The sequence below is a fragment of the Elephas maximus genome, chromosome 16 (genome assembly GCF_024166365.1).
Source record: "Elephas maximus indicus isolate mEleMax1 chromosome 16, mEleMax1 primary haplotype, whole genome shotgun sequence".
Classification (NCBI taxonomy): domain Eukaryota; kingdom Metazoa; phylum Chordata; class Mammalia; order Proboscidea; family Elephantidae; genus Elephas; species Elephas maximus.
In genome coordinates, this window is record NC_064834.1 from 47,372,234 (window position 1) to 47,394,550 (window position 22,317).

At 42.7% G+C, this 22,317-nt stretch overlaps 3 protein-coding genes across 9 annotated transcripts in view; 1 reads left to right on the top strand and 2 right to left on the bottom strand.

The window, feature by feature from the left end:
- ALDH18A1 (aldehyde dehydrogenase 18 family member A1) overlaps positions 1-16,505 on the bottom strand; it is a 43,079-nt gene extending 26,574 nt beyond the window's left edge. For 2 of the 4 annotated variants that reach the window (XM_049855221.1, XM_049855218.1), the window contains exons 1-5: positions 16,309-16,505; positions 10,888-11,003; positions 6,725-6,939; positions 2,376-2,525; positions 2,174-2,278 (exon numbers count right to left, since the gene is read on the bottom strand). In XM_049855221.1, coding sequence (XP_049711178.1) covers positions 2,174-2,278; positions 2,376-2,525; positions 6,725-6,939; positions 10,888-10,975 — 558 coding nt within the window. In that variant the 5' untranslated portion in view covers positions 10,976-11,003; positions 16,309-16,505. Of the gene's footprint in view, positions 1-2,173; positions 2,279-2,375; positions 2,526-6,724; positions 6,940-10,887; positions 11,004-12,528; positions 12,583-16,308 lie in introns of those variants that run through there. The other 2 variants (XM_049855219.1, XM_049855220.1) reach the window with 2 other exon arrangements.
- A 2,328-nt stretch (positions 16,506-18,833) lies between these two features.
- ENTPD1 (ectonucleoside triphosphate diphosphohydrolase 1) overlaps positions 18,834-22,317 on the top strand; it is a 221,107-nt gene continuing 217,623 nt past the window's right edge. For both annotated transcript variants that reach the window (XM_049854625.1, XM_049854631.1), the window contains exon 1: positions 18,834-18,924. The gene's annotated coding sequence lies outside the window, so the exon portion shown is untranslated. The remainder of the gene's footprint in view (positions 18,925-22,317) is intronic.
- Positions 18,897-22,317, bottom strand: part of TCTN3 (tectonic family member 3) — a 28,251-nt gene continuing 24,830 nt past the window's right edge. For 2 of the 3 annotated variants that reach the window (XM_049854622.1, XM_049854621.1), the window contains exon 14: positions 21,728-22,248. In XM_049854622.1, coding sequence (XP_049710579.1) covers positions 22,012-22,248 — 237 coding nt within the window. In that variant the 3' untranslated portion in view covers positions 21,728-22,011. Of the gene's footprint in view, positions 22,249-22,317 lie in introns of all 3 variants that reach the window. The other variant, XM_049854623.1, reaches the window with a different exon arrangement.

Sequence of the window (22,317 nt, forward strand, 5' to 3'; positions counted from 1 at the left end):
GGGTCTGGTTATGGTGACTGAAAAGAAAACAACAGTACTATGAAAGACAAAACAGCAGCCTTAATAATAGATAAAATGTGGGTGAGGGAGATGCAGAAGTTACATGACTGAGGGAAATAATTCACTCACTCACTCATCTGACAAAAAGTTTATTAGGTACCTATAAACTGTCAAGCCTTGTACTAGCTGGGATGAGAATAAAAATGTCAATGGTTTATAGGAGGAGGGAATGGAGCACATTTTTGTTAGAGAAGGTCATGGGCTCTTTTCCAGACAAGTTTAGTCTGAAGGAGATAAGACTAGGACAAAGCTGAACATATAGATTCTAGTCATGATGATGACAGGTTCAATAATAAAAGCCAATACAACTTTGCAGGAAAGGCAGGCAGGAGGCCTAAAGGTCCAGTGAAAATACTTTTTAACAAACAACGGATAGGGATCTAACCACGAGGGTAGGAGACAGCCCAATAGGAAAGCATATGCTTGGAGATGGGCAATCAGTTTCATTTCTATGAATAATAATGTAATTGGTTATACTTGTTTAAGTCTTTAACCTAGCAAACGACTCACTGGAGATTGCCAAAAGCTTCCAATAATGGCTTTCTATATAGGAATATTAAAGAAAATAAAGAACCACAGGAAAAGGTGCAAAGGACAGAGATTTCCTGTAGATAAAAACACCCAGGAAGGGCCCAGGTATGAAAGAAGAGACTCATGGATTGGTGCATGTGGGAAACTGTTGGGAGCAGAGCTCTTACACATGCACATGAACGGAGACAATGGCTGGTGTGCACAAACTTTTTAAAGCTAAAAAAAAAAAAAAAAAAGCCAAAAACCAAAGAACCTCAAAAAGCACTGTCCCTGGGGGAAAAGAAAACAAGACAAAACGAAAGCATAGTCTGGACCTAAACTTCTTAATCTGGATCCAAGCATTTTTTAAAAACTAAAGACTAAAACTGTCATTGGACTGAGAAGAGATAGTTGAGAAGAAAGAAGAGTGACACCAGAGATCTAGTTTTCTATTGCATTTACGCTGATACAAAAAATAACATTAGAGAGAGTGGTGTCCACAGGTAATAATGGGGTGAGTTCATGGCTTTCTGTTTCAACCAATTACTCAAAGACACTCTGGTATAATATCAAAGCATCATTGTAGAGGACAACTGTGAAAATGATGAAGACAGAGGTTTTGTGAAGCGATTTTCATTTTTATTACTGCACTTTAGATGAAGGTTTATAGAACAAACTAGCTTCTCAAACAATTAGTATACATACTGTTTTGTGACACTGGTTACCAACCCCACAATATGTTAACACACTCTCCCTTTTAGACCTCGGGTTCCCTATTACCAGCTTTCCTGTCTCCTCCTGCCTTGTAGTCCTTGCTCCTGAGCTAGTGTGCCCCTTTAGTCTTGTTTTGTGAAGTGACTGATTTTAGATGTTTTTATATAGTGTTTAGTTGTACAGATGATTAAAAAACCATTGAAAAAGAAAATTAAGGTAAAAAAAAAAAGTAGAAAGAAGGTTCCAGAACACTCAAGAGTCCTTGCTAAAAATGTAAAAGTTTAATGATAACAGGAACTATGTTTGATTTGCTTACCACAGTATCCTCGATACCTAACGTACTGTTTGATACACTACACGCTCAATAAATATTTCTGAATGTGTGAAAAACAAACCAACCACAGTAGCTAGCATTCCTCTTTTCCTTCAATTTTCAACAGGTATCCATTATATAAGGAAACAAGGTACAAAGAGAAGCAAAATGCCTGAAATTACAAAAGCCAATGAAATAGCCACCTAACTTTTCTGTACTCAGGGTAAGTATTAGCATTTGTAGTAGTTCTAAGAGTTATTAGTATAACAAGAGCTAATACTTATTGAGAATGTACTATGTATCAGACATTATGCTAAATGCTTTTTTCTATTTTCTAATCAAGCCCTTCCAAAAATCCTCTGAGGTAGGCACTGATACTATTCCTATTTCTTACATGAGGAAACCGAGGCACAAAAAGGTTAGACTTAAAGAATTTCTTCAGTTCTCCCAATTTGCAAGTGCTAAAGCCAAGACTGTATCCTGGTAGTCTGGTTCCAGAATCCTGCTCATAGCCCAACTGCTACACAGAATCCACTCTCAGGTCCCCACAGCCCCCTACTAAGCCCAGCCTCTCACCTGGGCAGCACAGATGCTATACTGAGTAAACATGGCCTCATACAAGGCCATCAGCCCACTCTGTCCCGCGGCTGCACAGGCTCGTGCCTCTAAGACTGGAATTGCCTGTAATACACCAATCAGACAACGTGTGATTAGAAGTGAGGAACAGGGAAGGAGGCCTGAGGACCCCTGTTACAGGGTATAGGCAATCAGCACTCACCATCTCCTTCAGCTGGTTCTGCCCTGAGTGCAGAGCCTGCCGCACGCTCTGAGACAGAAGGATCTCATGGCGCAAGCGCTGCTTGCCAAAGGCTACTGCTCCACTGGTCACCAGCATCATCTCCCGGCCCTGATTCTGCAGCACTGACACCTGACATTGAGGAAGGAAAAGGCACCACAAGTCACCGTATAATCTCTTTCCTTTCTTCACAAGAGACCCAAGTAGGGTGGACTAATGTTGTTTGTTGCAGTCCAGTTGGCTCCAACTCATGGTGATGTTACGTGTAACAGAACCAAACATTGCCTAGTCCTGAGCCATTTCCATGATCTTTGATATGTTTGAGTCCATTGTTAAGTGGATCCCAAATGCTGGTTTATGGACCAGCACTTGGCTGGCTCTGTAAAAATCACCCAGGTTGTTTGACAAAAATATAGATTCCTACTTTCTGCCTCAAACCTGTTTAGTAGGTGGCAGATAAAAATCAGAAGTTCTTAATAAGGGGATTCTAGTCGAGGGCACTGGGTGTGGGTTTAGTGTGTAGCCACGTCTGGGATCCATAGGACTTCATGGTATCTGTAGGAGTCTGTAACGCAGAAGGCCTAGTTGCTCTACGAAATAAACTCCAGAACAGAGGTGTGGAGGGAAGAACTGCAATGTAAACTTAGTAGATGGCTTCTCAGGTTCTTAGGCTTGATCTGGGGAGATGAGGTTGTTTCTGGGCATGTTTGATCCCTATAGGTCTCTTATGCCTACACCAGGGAAATGCTCTTTCCCTGGAACCACTTGTGGTCATTTGGTTTCCTATGTTGGACAGATTCACATGAAGGAAGTAAAGACTCAAGGGATACAAAGAATAAGTGTTCCCAACCTGTCCACCTGATGTTTGAACCCTATTGTCTGATTCAGGAACTCACAAACACCTGTGACAAACCACCACTTAAGAACAACAAAACCCCACAACTTTTTATCACAGAAAATTCCATATATAACAAAAGCGGTGAGGAGTATTGTAAACTGTCATGTACCTAACACCCACCCATCACTTCAACAACTGTTTACTCGTGGACAAATTCTCACATTTCAATATACCTCCTCTATACCTCCACCATTGTTTCAAAGCAAGTTGCAGACCCTAGGCATATCGTGTATTTGTTAGTTGCTGTAGAGCTGATTCTAACTCATGGCGACTCCATGTGTTCAGAGTAGAACTGCTCCACAGGATCTTCAAGGCCTTTTTGGAAGCAGAAAATTAGGACTGTCTTCTGAGGTGTCTCTGGGTGGGTCAGAACTGCCAATCTTTTGGCTAGTGGTTGAGCACTTAATCATCTGCACCGCCCCTGTATCACATTATCTACAGGACTCTCTAAAAGACAGGGAATAAATACGTATACACTCATAAGACCAGTATTATTTTTTTGAAGTTCAATTCTTTAATAGTAAATATCCAGTCAGTGCTCACATTTCCTCCCCTTTTTTAGCTTGCTTGAATTCAGATATACACAAAGCCCATACACTGCACTTAACTGAAGTGTCCCTTAAGTCTCTTAATCGTCAGGCCCAGCTCCATCATTTCTTCCTCTTGTAATTTTTTTTGTTAAAAGAAACTGGTTTACCCTTTAGGGTTTCCCTGTCTGGATTTTGCTGACTGCGTCCCTCTGGTATTGTTTAACCCTGTTCTCTATTCCTGTAAACTGGTGTTAGATACAGAGGCTTCATCTGTTTTTTGGCTGAACTCTGTTTAGGCTGTCTTGTCCATGTCCTGTAAGGGGCTACATAATTCCTGGCTGTCTCTTTTGGAGGTGTTAGGGGCTGCTGCTGATCATTATCAAGGTCCCTCAATGCCTTCAAAACAAACAAAAAACCCCGTTGCTTTCAAGTCAATTCTGGCTCATAGTGACCCTATAGGACAGAGTAGAATCGCCCCATAAGGGCTTCCAAGGCTGTGCCAGCAGGGCTCCTCACTAATTCATTAGTGGTTGTGAAATTCTGATATTTTAATTCAATCCTTCCTTTTTCACTTAAAGGCTAGAATAATTTCCTAAAGAGGAACTTTCCTTCATCAGATATTTGGTTACCTGATGTACAGTTTGTATATGAAAGTAGGGCAAATGCTTGTTTTTTCCCTTTATCAGTTCTCAAAATAATGAAACGGTCTTTTACTATCCTGCAAAGATGACCAATGAGGTTTTTTTTAAAAAAAAAAAAAAAAATATCATTATGCGCTTGTGGATTTGAGCATATTTCACGTGTTTAAAATCACTGCAGTAATTATCTCTGTTGATGTTCAAACTGTCCCATCTTTGGCTAGCAGAAGCCACTTTAAGTTGGCTCCTGAGTCCATCGAACACGATCCAGATACTCTTGGACAAGATGGTTGACTCTGCTATTAGGCTCGGCCCTGATCTAGGCCTCTGGGTCCACTGTTAGAAGGGGAACCGCAAACAGAGAAACTGCTAACCTAGGGGAACCATTGCCAGGTTCTCCCCACTGTTTTCATCATGTTTCTCCTCTACTCAAAATCTTCGATCTGTTTTTGAGATAAAACCCCAACTCCTCTCCTTGGCTTCTGGGCCCTGCCTAAATGGAATAATCCACTTTCTTTTCCACCCTCCTCCCTGGTCCACCAGCATGCTACACTCATTCTTGTCTTTGTTCCCCATCTGGAATCCACTTCCAGAGCCTGTCCCTTCCCCAGAACCACCAGGCTGCACAGCTCCAGGACATCACGCACACTGAGTGCTTAGTCATGTGGAGCCTTTCCTCTTTGTTGACAAAAATCCTACCAGTCAACCAGCCCCAGGCTGAGTCCTAGTTCTTTTTAGGAAGCCCCACGAACAATCACACCCATTTGACTTTCCCATTTTTGGACCCATCGGTCACCATCAATTTGGATATTTATTGTCTCGAGTAATTACCAATTATTTTGGGAGTCTATTCTGGCCTCCAAGGGCAGAGATGACAGAGGTTTTATGCCTTCCACAATGTGGCCCCTAGATAAGTATTTGTTAAATTGTATAGACCCCAGTGGACTCAATCTGGGAGGTGGACTTTGATAATAATTGCTTACTACAGGAAATATAAATAAATTCCACCACATTTCAGGTTAGCAGTTTCCCAGTACCAATTCCTCAGGAATGCTGTTTAAAAAATCTGAAACATGGTTATGGAAGACAGAGTTCATCTACTGTTAGACTGGAAAAATTCTATCTCTGGAGATGCCTGGATGTCTGGTGTTTTACTTTGGGCCAGCAGTTAGCAAACTACAGCCCTAAGGGCAAATCTAGACCATTACCTGTTTTTGTAAATAAAGTTTTACTGGAATGCATCCATGCTTTATGTATTGTCTATGGCTGCTTAAGAGTTGAATAAGAGACTGTATGGCCTACAAAGTCTAAAATATTTACTACCTGGTCCTTTTCAGAAAAAGTCTGCTGATCCCTCTTGCCCAAGATAAAGGCAGTGGGATTATGATGTGATGTCTGAAGTTCAAAACTCCCCTGCCGACCCCCAAGGTCAGTTTCTTTATTGATAGCTTGCAGTCAGCCTGGCTTGACTGCATAAAAACATGACTGGCAAATTCTGCTTTAAGCTATCCCAAAGCCAAAATTCCTTTTAAGATCTTGGTGATTCAATCTGGAGACAGTGTGGCTCGTGTGTAAATCAGGACCCTAGTAGCTCGCTCGTAGGATGTCTCTTGGACTGCCAAGGCTTGCTTGCATTCTCTCTTCCTGTGCTCTATCCTTTGTCCTTAAATAAAAATCTTACATGAATATGCTCTGGGGAGCCTGGTAAGTCCTTTCTAATATCTGAACTTAGGATATCTTTGCAATGACAGCTGATATTTATTTCAAGATTATCGGGTAATTTAAAAGAAAAAACCCACGAGAACAGAAAAAAAAAAAAAAAAAAACCTCAATAGTTATATGCATTCATCAGGATATTTAACTCTGGCTACACACTAAAGTGATCTGAGGAACTTTAAAATCACAACTACTTGGGCTCCATCCCCAGAGATACTTATTAAATGGTCTGCTGTGAAGCCCAGGCACCTCCAGGCTCTTCAGAGAATTCTAATATGCAGCCAGAATTAAGAACCACCGACTTCTACATCTCGGTATCACTAAGAAGCCTGAAGAATGAACCACATGAAATCAACTCTACCCCTTGACCATCTCTTTCCTTGCCTTGGGACATCATTTCCCAGTGGCACCTGCGCTGGGAGTTTCCGGATTGGGTTAAATCTATCGTGCTAAAATCAAGAATATTTTTATAAGCCAAAAAGGCAGATCCAACAATGTAAAAATCCTGTATTGTTTTAGTTCAGCAGAATTTCCCATCTTGGCAATTACCTGCTCAACAATAGATGCCAGGCGCCCCAGTGCTAGGCCACATTCATCCCCTCGGGTCACCACGGCGCTTCCAAGTTTCACCACGATTCTCTTTGCATGTTTCAGCTCGCTGCGGTGGGCAAAGGACTTGCCATGTGTACGACTGAGAGGGACGGTGATAAAGGGAATGTTGCTCCAAGAACGAACGTGGCTGACAGCTGAGGGCTGGACACGATCTGTAAGCCCCAAATAAAGTCAAATATGAGGGGGAAAAATGAAATACACCATCTAATATTTCAATATAGAGATGCATGCACAAAGCAAACAGTTCAGCCACCACAAATAGCTTTGTTACTATTAACTGAGTAAAAACAATATATCAGAAGCTACACCTAGCTTATGTTATCTCTTACTGTGTAGGAGTTCATATCCAGTACACAGGTCAGAGGCATATTCTAACATTGCTGGTGAGAGTGTAAACTAAAGTCTTTCCTGAAGACGTGATGGCAACATATATCAAAAACCTTAAAAATGTGCACCTCTTTTGATCCGGCAATTTTATGTTCAAAAATTTACTTGAAGAAACTAATCAAAGATGGGGACAAGGAGACTTATCAGAAGGCTGTTCATCAGAGTGCTATTTACAATAGGAGGAATCAGAGGCAGAGTCAATGTCCAAAAAAGGAGAAAAACTAATTAACACTATTAGAATTTTTAATAACATAGGAAAATGCTTGTGATGCATTGGTTTCATATACATGCCCACATGTAGAAGGCAAAAAAGAAGAAAACAAATCAACACATTACCATTTTATCTTGATAGGATTATGGGTGATTTAAATTTTCTTCTTTTCTACATTTTCCAAATTTATGCAATAAAGATGCACTGTTTACAGAATCAGAAAAATTACTAAAATTTAAGAAAAGTATTATTTAAAAATTGTAGTATATAATACATAATATGTATAATATATTTTGATATATTATTGATAAAATTAAAGAAAGCACGCCACTATAAATGGAGGAAGAGTCTGACTAGCAAAGATGATGAAGAGCAAAGTTATCAGCAGGCATAATAAAAATCGTAACCAATCCACCTAGTTTTCCTCCCTGACGTGGCAGCATGGATCCACATGCCTGGAACAATGATAAAAGGAACTAGGGAGCTTTCTGAAGGAAAAGTAATGCTGAATTCAGATAATTTCCTTCTAACCTTTTGGACATCTACACCTAAGTAATACTCTCTTGATTCTTCTTCTTGCAACACTGTACAAGATTTCTTTAACCAGTTGCCGCTGAGTTGATTCTGACTTGCAGAGACCCCAAGTGTGCAGAGTAGAACTGTGCTCCATAGGGTTTTCAAGGCTGTGACCTTTCAGAAGCAGACTGCCAGGCCTTTCTTCCAAGGTGCTTCTGGGTGGGTTCGAACTGCCAATCTTTTGGATTCTAGTCCTGTACTTAACCATTTGTACCACCCAGGAACACCTCTAAGGAGGCAAAAAACAATGCTCTTGATCACAAAGCTGAAAAGATATCTGCATAGAGTCAAAAGTAAGGCAGTAAGAACTGAATGTCAGGCATGGAACCCCTTTACAACTTCTCATGGGTTCCACAAATTACTCACTCATCAGTTGTATCACAAATGACCATATCCCTGGGTTTTAGCTGGCATACTGCTACCTGTCAAGACTACATTTCCCACCTTTCTTGATCAGCTAGACATGGCTATATGATGAAATACATGTGAAAATGTTATTTGGGACTTCTAGGAAGGTTCCCTAAAAAGACAGTAAGTGTTTCCTTCTTCCCTTCATCCATCCTACCGCCTGGAGCATGGATATGACAGCTGGAGCTCAAACAGCCATTTTAGTAGACTACAAGAAAACATGTTAAGAATTGTGCAGCAGCAAGAATTCTCACCTTCCGTGCAGGCAACTGAGGCTTGATACCTGGCCAGTGTAGCTCATGTGCTGAAGGAGGAGAGACTGTGGTCTCTCTGCTAACTCTGGTCCCCAATGACCAGCCCTGAGCCAATCTGAGAGCTGACACAGACAGAACCACTGGGCAGTTGAGCCTGGCCCAAAATACCAACCCACAGAACTGTGACCTAAACAGATAGTTGTTTTAAGTCACTGAGTTACTTAGCTAGTAATGGAGCTAGTTTTAAATCCAAGGACCCTGGCTACAGACCCTGAACTTTTAACCCTTACACTCTATTTCGTCTTTACATGAATGGGGAAAAGAAGTTTTCCAGAAGGAAGTCATCTTACAATGAGGTTTGGAGAGAGATTATTGATAAGATTTAGGTGTCATCAAGGCAACAGCCAACTTAAAACTTCATGAACATTTTCAACAAATGGTGCTGGAACAACTGGATATCCAGAGACAAAAAAAAGCCTTGACCTATACCTCACCCCTTATACAAAAATTACCTCAAAATGGATCGCGGACTTAAATATAAAACCAAAAAATTTTTAGGAAAAAACAGGAGAAAATCTTCAGGGTTAGAGCTATGCAAACAGTTCTCAGACTTGATGGGAAAAGCACATCCATAAACGGACAAACTGGACCTCACCGAAATAAAAAACTTTGCTCTGCAAAAGACTCTGTTGAGAGGATGAAACAACAAGCTATAGACTGGGAGAAAACACATCTGACATACCTGACAAAGGGCTAATACCGAAAAGATATAACCAAAACCAAACCAAACCCATTGCTGTTGAGTCAATTCCAACTCATAGCGACCCTACAGGACAGAGTAGAACTGCCCCACAGGGTTTCCAGGGAGCAGCTGGTAGATTTGAACTGCCAACCTTTTGGTTAGCAGCCAAGCTCTTAACCACTTCGCCACCAGGTCTCCAAGAAGATATAAAGAACTCTCAAAATTCAATAGTAAAAAAACGATCCAATTAGAAATGAGCAAAAGACATAATCATTTCATTGACAGTATACAGATGATACATATGCATGTGAAAAAAATGTTCAACATCATTAGACATTAGAGAAAAGCAAATTAAAACCAGTATGAGAAATCACCACACATCTATCAGAATGGCTAAAATAAACAGTGACAATATCAACGCTGGTGAAGATGAAGAGACCCTGGCTCACTCATACATTGCTGGTGGGAATATAAAATGGTTCAGCCACTCTGCAAAAGCAGTTTGGAAGTTTCTTATAAAACTAAACTTGCAGTTATCATACAACTCAGCAACCACCCTCCTGGGCATTTACCCCAAAGAAATAAAAAATATGTTTACACAAAATCCTGCACACAATGTTCACAGTAGATTTAATCATAACAGCCAAAAAATGGAAATAACCCAGATGTCCTTCAATGGGTGAATAGTTACTACTAACTGTGGTACATCCATAACACTGAACCCAGTGCCCAGTGCTGTCGAGTGGATTCCGACTCATAGCAACCCTATAGGACAGAGTAGAACTGCCCCAGAGAGTTTCCAAGGAGCGCCTGGCGGATTCGAACTGCCTACCCTTTGGTTAACAGCCATAGCACTTAACCACTACGCCACCAGGGTTTCCTAATACTGAATACTACCCCGTAATAAAAAGGAATGAAACACTGACACACACAAAAACTTGGATGAATCTTCAGAGAATTATGTTAAGTTACATATTCACAGTTGCATACTGTATGATACCATTTATACAACATTCTTGAAATTACAAAATAAAAACGGACAACAGATTAATGGTTCCCCCAAGGGCTACGGGTGATGGCAAAAGGGCAACAGGAAAGATCCTGGTAGTGATAAAAATGTTTTGTATCTTAACTGTATCCATGTCAATATTGATTGTTGTGACACTGTACTAGAGTTTTATAAGATGTTACCATTGAGGAAAGCTGGATAAAAGTTCAAGGGATCTCTCTGCATTATTTCTTATATAGCAAGTCAATCTATAATCATCTAAAAATAAAAAACTTAAGTATAAAAAAGACAGCAGTAAACAAAAATAGCCTGTAAAAAATTTTGGAGAATGAATATAGGTAACACTTCATTGATAAATACAAACATTGGGATAGGTCACCAACAGGCTGCCTCCTTGCTAACCGACTATGTTCAATTCCACCAAAGCACTTGTTTTTCCTCCTTTAAAATCTTGGTTGAAATACACTGACTACCAAACTTCCCACATACTTATCAGTTTCCTATGGTACATACTAGATCTGGAGGCAGCTGTGGATCGGACCCAGGGCAGGAGACGCTGGTTGAAGGGCTGGGACCCAGAGCGGTAAACTTGACTCAACATGCTGAGATGTGATGGCTGATCCAAGTATCTGCAGAATACATAAAAATAATAATAAATTATTTTCTTTTCCTTCACTCTCAGAGTAAAGGCTTATCCTTCCTGCTCCAAACTTCTCTGTTTTATAGAAACGGCCACCTCTGTTTTAAAGAGAGAAAGAACAAATGGCTCTGTCTCAGGTTCCAACGCTAGCCCTTCCTTTCCTATTGTTGTTAGTTGCCATCGAGCTGATTTCGGCTCATGGTGACCCCATGTGTGCAGAGGAGAACTGCTCCTGCTTCCAAGGCTGTGACCTCTCAGAACTGGATCACTAGGTCTTACTTCCAAGGCACCCCTGGGTGGGTTTGAACTGCCAACTTTTTGGTGAGTAGTCCAGCACTTAATCATTTGTGCCACGCAGGGACTCCTTTCCTTTTCTAGGATCTCCTTAGTTCATACGCAAGCAAACAACAATTAAGGGTTATGAATATTCTGAGTGACAAAGAAATCTTTAAGGTCCAGTATTCGTGTACTGATACTAAATCTTAACTACAATTCCTATACCATTAGGGGATCTCCAGTAACAGATTCGGCAGCCATCTCCACCTTCCTGCTATCACTTCCCCAGAGAATCCTATAACCCACATACGTGAAATGTTGGTTTGATCCTTGTGAGCTACAAGAAAGAGGAAAGGCCAGAGGCTGCTGCTTTGTCTTTCTTCCTGATGCCCACAGAAATTTAAAGGACAGTCTTGAGTCGCTGGGGTTGGTGGGGTGGAGATGCCTGCAAAAGGCTGACATTTTAAATGGCTGTGGGAACATCCTGTGGAAGAGGAGTACGTGGCTAGAAACCTCAGAGTTGACGAGCTGGTGGTTATTGGCAGTTTTTTCACCCTGGGTCAAACTTGAGGCTTTAAAAAAAGAATAGTTCATTTTACAGAAAAGTAGGGGACACCTTTCTATATACATACAGAGGATAATCCATTACCACTGTAGCTCTTATTATGCTACAGGGAGATTGCTGTTTTCACAGGATAAGAAAAACACTGTGTCTTCTTTGCTTGCGCTCCCTCCCCACCGCCTTTAACTTTCTCTCTGTGTATTGGTTGACATATTAAAAGGTGCCTCAAAAGACTATCATTTAGACCTACAGTGAAGAGAAAAAAAAAAGAGTGGAGTATACTGCTCTAAACATTATATACTGCACAAAGGTGCAGGCCTGGAGAGACTGGGAGGGTACATCTGTTGCAAAAGATATGGTGTCTAGTAAGGAATAGAAGGGTTAAGCGCTATTGTTGTTGACTTCAGTGTTTATTATTCTCTGGAAAGTCCCAAGAGAAAATTATGTGCCTAACACTGCAACAGGATATGAGCCTATAGCCTGTTTGCTGCTTATATAAATTCCTTCGATAACTGTTGCTAAACAATTGAATACATGTCAATTCCCCAAAATACCTATAAAAACCAAAACCAAACCCACTGCCCTCAAGTCAACTCCAACTCATAACGACCTTATAGGAGAGCAGAGCTGTCCCACAGAGTTTCCAAGGAGTGTCTGGTAGATCTGAACTGCCTACCTTTTGGTTAGCAGCTGTAGCACTTAACCGCTACACCACCAGTGTTTCCAAAATACCTACAGAAGAGTCAAAAAGGTAAAATAATCAAATGCCAAAACCAAAAACTCAGTGCCATTGAGTCGGTTCCGACTCATAGCGACCCTATAAGACAGAGTAGAACTGCCCCATAGAGTTTCCAAGGAGCGCCTGGTGGATTTGAACTGCAAATCCTTTGCTTAGCAGCTGAAGCACTTAACCACTACGCCACCAGGGTTTCCAAATAATCAAATAGTGACACTAAAATTCTAGTTCCATCTCCTTCATGAAACCTTTTAAGCAACTCTAGCCTTCAAAATAGAATATAATCCTACATGTTAGCTTTTAACAGGTTCATGTGTTATTGCTGCTTCCCCCAACTGGATTAGAAACTTCCCACTGACAGTATGACAGACAGGGAACGCCGGCTTTGGAGTTGGACGGATTTGGGTTCAGGCTCTACACTTGCTAGGTGCATGCCTTCAGGCAAGTTACTTAATCTTTCTAAGCAAAAGAGTTTCCCTGAGGTGTGGCCTGTACCATCTTTTCTCTCTCAAGAGATAAAAGGAAAGGGAAGCAAGCAGAGAGATGGGGATCTCATACCACCAAGAAAGAAGCACAAGGAGCAGAGCGTGTTCTTTAGACCCAGGGTTCCTGCGCAGAGAAGCTCTTAGTTCAGGGGAAGATTGACGAGAAAGACCTTCCTCCATATCTGACAGAGAGAGAAAGCCTTCCCCTGGAGCTACGCCCTGAATTTGGACTTCTAGCCTACTAGACTGTGAGAAAATAAATTTCTTTTTGTTAAAGCCATCCACTTGTGGTATTTCTGTTACAGCAGCACTAGATAACTAAGACAGAATTTGGTACCAGGAGTGGGATGCTACACTAACAGATACCTAAAATGTGGAAGCAGCTCTGAAACTGAATGGATAGTCGCAACAGCTGCAGAGGACCAGTGCAGCAGAGAACCTGCAGCAGCAGAGAAGTGGGAACAGCAAAGTACTAGAAGCAGCACAACCAGGAGACCAGCACCAGACGGCACTGGGGCTGACACACAGAGCGAGACAGCTGAGCACTTGTGCGCCTGAGGCTTCCTGACAGTGTGGGCTGCCTCCAGGCACTTATTGGTGGACCTAGGCTTGCTGACCCACAGACCTAGAGAGCTGAGTGCTTGTGTGCAGGAGGCTTCCTGGCAGAGTGGGGTGTCTCCGGCACTTACTGGCAGAGCTACAGAGCTTTGGAACACTTGCCCCAGCAGGGCAGATGCAGCCATGAGGCCCTAAGAACCAAGAAACCAGGAAGCAGAAGCTGAAGAGACAAGGAACACAAGAAGCTGAGCTGCCTCAGTCTGAAAAGGTATGGCCGTGGCCTAAGCGGTTTCAAAGGGTGGAGCCATGGCCTCTGGTGTTTCTAAGGGTGGAGTCACCACTCAGACAGTTGAGGAAGATGGTACACTTAAAGCGAAGGGAGCACAGCTGCTGTCCCAGTGGGCCTGGAAGGCAGAGCTGAAGTCCAGGGCTGCTGGGCCTCCGCTCAAAATCTGGAGAATGTGGCCAATACCTAGAGGCTGGAGGGCAGGGTTATCGTGTAAATTGTCTCAGGGAACAGAGGATTATTTTCAAAGCCTTGAGGGCTAGTATAATGTCTTCTGCTGACTTGCCTGGTGCCTGTTATGCCTTCCTTCTCTCCAATTTCTCCCACTTGTAATGGAAATGTCTAGCTCGTGCCTGTTCTGCCATTGTACCCTTGGAAGCAGATAACTTGTATTCTAGATTTCACAGATGAAGAGGAATTCTTGGATTTTGGACTTGGAATTACGACTTTTGCTATGATATGATGGGATGAATATGTTTTGCTTGTTGCAAGGATGTGATTTTTTGGGGGCCAAAGGGTGGAATATCATGGATTGAATAATGTCCTCCCAAAAATGTGTATCAGCTTAGTTAGGCCGTGATTCCCAATATTGTGTGGTTGTCCTCCATTTTGTAATTGTAATTTTATGTTGAGAGGGTTAGGGTGAGATTGTAACACCACCCTCACTCAGGCCACCTCTCTGATCCAAAATAAAGGGAATTTCCCTGGGGTGTGGCCTGTACCACCTTTTCTCTCTCAAAATAAAAGGAAAGGGAAGCAAGCAGAGAGTTGGCGACCTTATACCATCAAGAAAGAAGCACCGGGAGCAGAGCGTGTCCTTTATACCTGGGGTTCCTGCGCAGAGAAGCTCCTAGTCTAGGGCAAGATTGACGAGAAAGACCTTCCTCCAGAGCTGGAAGAGAGAGAAAGCCTTCCCCTGGAGCCGATGCCCTGAATTTGGACTTCTAGCCTACTAGACTGTGAGAAAATAAATTTCTCTTTGTTAAAGCCATCCACTTGTGGTATTTCTGTTATAGCAGCACTAGATAACTAAGACAGGCACTAATGATGTCTTACAATCTTTTTTGATTTCTTTCAGGATCTGTCATGGGTACTAAGAAGTCAATAACTATCCACTGATGGATATAATTGCAAGTTATGTTTAACCAAAAAAACAAAAACAAACCTGTTGCCTTCAAGTCCATTCAGACTCGTAGCAACCCTATAGGACAGAACGGAACTGGCCCATATAGTTTCCAAGGAGTGCCTGGTGGATTTGAACTGCCGACCTTTTGGTTAGCAGCCATAGCACTTAACCACTATGCCACCAAGGTTGACTGTTTATCCCTCTCTAGACAAGGGAGTAATTGAAAGCTCTGAATTGTTTGAGGTGTCTAAGTCAGGGAGGGATGACTGACCTAGAAACCAGGCCTCCTGGCCTGCCCCTGTAACACACTGTAGCCAGCCACGTTAAGTCCACTCCTTCACAGCAATGGATAGTTCATCTTGCCAGAGTTTATTATGCCCTCAAAGAGCAAGACAGCTGATTCTAGGGAGCAAAGGGTGTGTGTATGTGCGTGACTCTAGACTCAGTGTCACCAGTTGAAAAAAGTTTCCATGTTTTGGCTCAGGACATTTCTCTTTGAACGTTCTAAACAGAAAGCCCTTATCTCATTGATGTGGGTAGAGAACTGACCTTCAGTCTCAACCAACTGCACCCAGAAACGCATGCTCGGTATATGGCTCTCCACTTAATAAAGGCAAAGCACCAATGATAAATCTTGCCACCTCAGAGAGCAAGGGACACGACAGGGGAGGGGGGAACGTGGGTGCGCCCTGATGTGCCAGGAAGGAACTATCACAAACTGTATGCCATAGTGCAAAAGGTGGTCGTGAACCAATCCCCCAGTGGTGCAGGGAGCCTGGCTCTGATGACAGTATCAGGACAGGCCCCGTAGAGTAGCCAGCTCCAAGCCTGGGTATAACAGCACCATCAGTGCAAGTGCACTGGAAGCTAGTCGGTACTCCCGGACGGAGAAAAGGCCCGCAGAGGTTCCGAGTCTAACCTGGACCACTTTTTCCATTTAGATGTGTCCAAGGGTAGCCCGGGAAGTCGGGTGCTTGAAGACCTCCGGGCCTCGGAGACCCAGCATATGGGATTGCGCTAGGGCCCTGCAGCGCGCCCTGGCCGCCCCAGCCGTCATCCCTCTGCACGGTCTCCGTCCTCCCGCCCGCCCCACACTCACCAGCAGGCTCCGACCCCCGGGCGGCCCCGCACCTGCCCGCGCCGCGCCCCCGCAGCCCCCTCCCGGCCCACGAGGCCGCTCGCAGCGCTCCCGCCTCGGTCCCGGGCTCCGTCTCAGCCCTCGCAGGGGCGCCGGCGCCCAGCCATCCCTGTCTCTCGCCGCGCACCTGCCTCACAGCCGCCGCTGCCCTCGCTCAGCCGCCGCCGCTGCCCTCGCTCAGCCGCCGCCGCTGCCCTCGCTCAGCCGCAGCCGCTGCCCTCGCTCAGCCGCCGCCGCTGCCCTCGCTCAGCCGCCGCCGCCTCCCAGCCCCGCTGCCCGCCCTGCATGCCACGCCGGGCCGGTTCTCGGCGCCAGCTTACGCTCCTTTTTCTTCCGTCCACGTCCGGCAAAATGGATGTTACGTCAGCAACGTTGGCGTGAGCCAGGCCGCGGGTCCGCTGCTGACGTAAGGCGAAGGGGCAGCCGAGAGCTGCGCCGCGGCAACGGCGTAGGCACCTTCTAAGAATCCGCTCCGCGCTCCACGTGGCGGGCCCCGCCCCGCTGCCCTCCGCCGGAGCACTGGAGACGCTGCGGAGGCGGGGCTCGAGCTTTCTGGGTAAACTTCACGTCTCCGCAAGTAAAGGGTAGAAAAGGTGCCTGGTAAATATCACACGGTGTACCCGTCACTGTTGATCGTTTATATCCCCGTAACAGCTCAGAAATAGGTTGGGTCAGTTTACACATATTTACAGAGCCCCTATTCCGTGCAAACTTCTTTTTAAATGGGGACATTTTTGTGCAGCAATCGAATGATTTGCCCCCTAGTCATGTAGGTGCAGCCCAACGCTCATTCAACAAAGGCAGATAAGAATAATGTATTTTAAAATTGTATTTAATACCTGATAATTGGAATTATTCCAAAGCTGAATGCCAGTCAACCGTTATAATTATAGCACTAATTCTCTTTCTCCTTTGTTTTCCTCAAAGGTCACGTTCATGCATAAGCACAGACATAGTGCTGGGCAAAACCCATTGTCGTCTTGTGGTCCGTTCCAACTCACAGCAACGCTATAGGACAAAGTAGAACTGCCCCACAGGATTTCCAAGGAGCGGGTGGTGGATTCAAACCGCAGACCTTTTGGTTAGCAGCCTAGCTCTTAACTACTGTACCACAAGGGCTCCAATTCTGGGCAAGTAGGATCAAATATGAAAATCCTTTAACATTATACATTTTCCATTTTTATTGTATTACTGTTAATTTTATTACTATTGTTACTAATATTCTCCACCAGTAAGGAGAAAGGAGTGGGATATGTGACTATGGATGGGGGGAAAGCCCACTCACACACGCAGAAATATGAGCTAGTTTGCCCTGCACAGAAATCGAGGAAATAATTCAGCCATAGTATCTTTCTTGCATATGATAAAAACAGTGATTCCTTATTTTGTATAATTCATTTTATTTTTGTTGTTGAGAATATGCACAGCAGAACATACAATTCCAAAAATTCCTACATGTACCATTCAGTGGCATTGATTACATTCTTCAAGTTGTGAAATCATTCGCACCCTCCTTTTCCAGGTTGTTCCTTCCCCATTAACATAAACTCACTGCCCCCTAAATTCCCAGTCTAATCTTTCAAGTTGCTACTGTTAATTTGATCCTATATATATATAGATCTTTAAAGAGTACAGTGATCAAGGCAGACATTCTTTACTAGTTAAGCTATTGTTTGGTTTTAAGAAGACTTCAAGGGATATTGAGTGATTCCTTTTTGATTGGAGGTATTTAACTTTTCTCCCAGCAAATGGAAATAGGGATGAACATGATCAGAAAGTTACATATGAAGTGGAATATTTAGAATTGGTCTAGAAGATAGAAGGACAGCATCTAACAAGTTATCTTAGTCTTAAAAAAAAAAGTTGTTTTAATTGTAAAGAACAGAAACTCACTCAAACAAGGCAATTTACTGAAAGGAGTAACTTATACTGTAGTCTCTAAAAGCAGGATTCCCACTGAAAGTATATAAGAGTACTTGTCTGCACCTGCAGTGAGCCAGTCAGGGCTTCAATTTCATTCTATCCAAATTGTACATACTCCTTTACAGTAAAACCTGCTCCTTAAATTGAATACATGATTACAACACTAGTTGCTGTCAATCCCAACTCATGGCAACCCCTCGTGTGTCAGAATAACACAGCCATAGTTTTCAATGGCTGATTTTTCAGAAGTAGATTAAATGATTACAATATAGAGTCTGAATGATTACAATATAGTTTTTAAAGGAAATGAACTAAGACTACTGCATTGCTCTAGAGAGGATTTAAAAAAATTCAAGGGAAATTAAGTAGAGCACCTAATGTTTATCAATCATTCAAATGAAAAAGAATCATTTTGAAGATTGGCTACAAGGAGATGAAATGACCATACCCTTAGAAGCGAGAATGGTGAGACTTCGTCTTGCTTACTTTGGAAACGTCATCAGGAAAGAACAGTTGCTAGAAAAGGACATCATGCTTGGTAAAATGGAACAGTTAAGGATCAATGACCAAGCTAATTATGAACAGGTATTTGTTTCTCTCTTATTCTTTAGCACTACCTTCTTAATTCTTTGGAGTCCCTGAGTGGGCAGTTAATGTGCTCGGCTGTTAACAGAAAGGTTGGAAGTTTTAGTTCATCCAGAAGTGTCTCAGAAAAAAGGTCTGGTGATCTACTTCTGAAAAATCAGCCATGGAAAACTGTATGGAAGACAGTTCTACTCCGACACACATGGGGTCACCATGAATCAGAATCAACTTCATGGTAACCAGTTTTTTATTTTCCTACTGTCATTTGTCAGTTATTCCCCACTAAACTGTCAGCTTGCTGAGGGGTTATGCCTTTTGATTCCATATTTCACAAAGAGTAGGTACTCAATACTACTTTTGCTGGAGCTAAATTCTATTCTTTTTAAAAGAGTTAAAATTTTAAAACAATTAAATTTAATGACTTACCTTCTGTCAAACTTTTGCTTTAATTACAAACCAAAAAACAAAACACCCACTGCTGTTGAGTCAATTCTGACTCATAGTACCTTATAGGGTTTCTAAGGAGCAGGTGGTGGATTCAAACTGCTGACCGTCTGGTTAGCAGCCATAGCTCTTAACCGTTGCACCACCAGGGCTCGCAGTTCTGCTCTAGTTCTGTCTTAGTTATCTAGCTTGGCTATAACAGAAATAGCCCAAGTGCTTGGCTTTAGTGAACACAAATTTACTTTCTCACAGTTTAGGCGGCTAGAAGTCCGAACTGAGGGTGCCAGTTCTAGGGGAAGGTCTTTTTTTCTTTTCAGTTTCTGTTGCTGGTTCCTTGGTGATGTTCATGTGGCATGGCATCCCTCTTCCTGAATCTATGCTTCCTTCTGTGCCTAAGCTGCTCCTTTTATATCTCAAAAATGATTGGCTTAATGAATAGATAAATAAAGTGCAGTACATATACACAAAGGAATACTACTTAGCCAGTAAGAGAAATGAAGTCTTGATACATGCTACAGTATGGATGGAGCTTGAAGACATTGTGCTGAGTGAAATAAGTCAATCACAAAAGAACAAATATCGTATGCCTTCATTTATATAAAGATAACAACATGCAAATATATAGAGACCAAAGTTTATTAGTGGTTAGTTACCAGGGGTGGGAGGGAAGGGGAAAGGGGGCAGTTTATTTCTTATGGTGTACTGAGTTTTGGTTTACAGTGATGAAAGAATCACATTGATTAGGGGTAGGGCTGTATAGCCATTGATGTAACTGCTGTCAATAAGTTGCATACTTGTAAAAAGTCGAGCTAGCAAAAGTCGTGTGATACATTTACAACAACCAAAAAACAAAGTAGCTGCTGAGGCTGCTTATGTACAACCAACATCTCATGGGATTTGGTTCTGTGGTTTGGAGGTCTAAGGTCATGGTTTCATGGGACAACCCAGTTAATTGGCTTAATAACGAGCTTCTGTTCTATCTCCTACTTTGATGCTAGTGCCTGTGGTCTTAAAAGCTTGCAAGCAGCCATCCAAGGCACAACAATTGATCTCTATTTGTCTGGAGTGACACAAGAAGCAAAGTCAGGAAGAGGAGGAGGAAATGGAGCTATGGAGGCTGCTTGGACCCCCAAAACCATTGCCCTGAGAGAATCTTTAAACCTTAAACCAAAAATATCCCCTGAAATCTTCTCAAAATCAAACAGTAGTTTGGTTTAACTAGTAAAGAATGTCTGCCTTGAGCACTGTGCCCTGTTAAACTCTAAGTATATGGGATTAAATTGATAACAGCAACTGGAAAGATAAGATAGAAAATTTAGGGAGTAGTGAGTTTATGTTAATCAGGGCAGGGCAACTTGGAAAAGACAGGCAATGGTTACACAACTTGAAGAAAGTAATTCATATCACTGAATGGTACATGTAGAAATTGTTGAATTGGTATATGCTCTGCTGTGTATTTTCTCAACAACAAAAATAATTAAAAGAAATAAAAAACAATACTGCAATAGAAAAAAAGAAGCGATTGGCTTAAAACATGTGCTATACAGTAACAAAGCAAGCCCTATTCCCAGATGGGATTATATTCACATGTATGGAGGTTAGGGTTTACAATAGATATTTTGGGGGGACACAATTCAATCCATAACAAGGCCTAAGTCTTTTTACACTTCCTGCTTTCTAATTTTTGTGTTATATTTCCCAACCAATTCCTCTCAACCAAAGAATGACAACAGGAAACTATCTTTTAGTTTCCTCTGCAAGCCAGAATCTCTGAATTGGCCACCTAGGCAGGGCCCAACCATGCCTGCCTACATTGATCCTATGCAAAAAAAAAAAAAAAAGATTTCTTGCTGAGCTCACAAATGTCAGTATCATAAAACTGGGGACTTCACACTGTATTTTCCAGAAAATGAACCTAGGTCCCCTGATTTGAATGCTACTGTACTACTTTAAGGGAACCCTGGTGGCGTAGTGGTTAAGTGCTGTGGCTGCTAACCAAAAGGCTGGCAGTTCGACTCCACCAGGCGCTCCTTGGAAACTCTATGGGGCAGTTCTCACTCTGTCCTATAGGGTCACCATGAGTCGGAATCAACTTGACAGCAATGGGTTTGGTCCTTTGAGTACTACGTATGAAAGTCTTCTCCTTTTTTTTTTTTTTTAACCTCACACTTACCAAATAATCACAAGGTAGACCGAGTTGACTTCTGCTATGCTACTGGAATTAGTACAAACAGCTCCCCCTCAGTTTTATTTCTCCTCACCATAATGGAGGGATGGAAAGAGCAGAAATTGGTGGTAGGGTCATTTGCTAGTAGAAAAGAAGGCTGGAATTCCACTCCACATTTATTTGGAAACTGAGGAAAAAGAATTGCTGTTCCTACTCTTGCCTGGGTAAAGGGTGTGGCCCAGGGCGTGGGGAGGAACCAGACAAAATACACCGCCAGCAGTTTTCAGTTCTGAACAGTCAGCTTCTCTGGTCCAGAGGGCAGCTATTCCTGCGCTCACCCTGGTTGGCAGCATGAATGTGTTCCTTTTTGTGCTAGGCCGGAGTATGCCTGTGAGCAGATGGATGAAGACCTTCCAAACCTTCAGTCAGGTACAACACAACTGGAAGGGCTGGAGGAAGGGCTCTTTGTCTTCTCTGCTTGAGAAGGTGTATTGCTGCTGGTCTGAAGAGCCCTAAACAGAGAGCTATGATGAATAAAGTACTTCTATTGCTTTTCTAAACACCTTTTACAAAGATTCCTTCCTTTAGATCCTCTATTTTCTTAAATGCTCTCCTCAGATAATGAGCAGGTGAGAATCTGTTTAGCCAAGATAAGTAGGCTGCCTCAGAGCTTCCCATGGGGAAAACTGAAGTCTGAGTTTTCTCCTTTCTTCACTTAGTGTCTAGGTTGAGAACCCCATGTAGTAAGAGACACATTGTAAGGATGGGAAAGACTGAGCCTTTTTGAGAGTCTATTCCGCTACTGAATGCCACTTTGAAGGGAAAGAAGAAGTCAAATGGCAATTTCCAGTCCACTCTGGGCTGGCCCCTTGGAGACTCTGGCTTCTGGGTAATGTCCACAAAGGTCACGAGAGTTGTCAAAGATACTCCTGTTTGTAGCTGGGATGCCTGTGGGGGAAAAAAGTCAATGACAGGCCAGTGCTTGGTACCCATTCATATAGCCCTCCACTCTGGCTC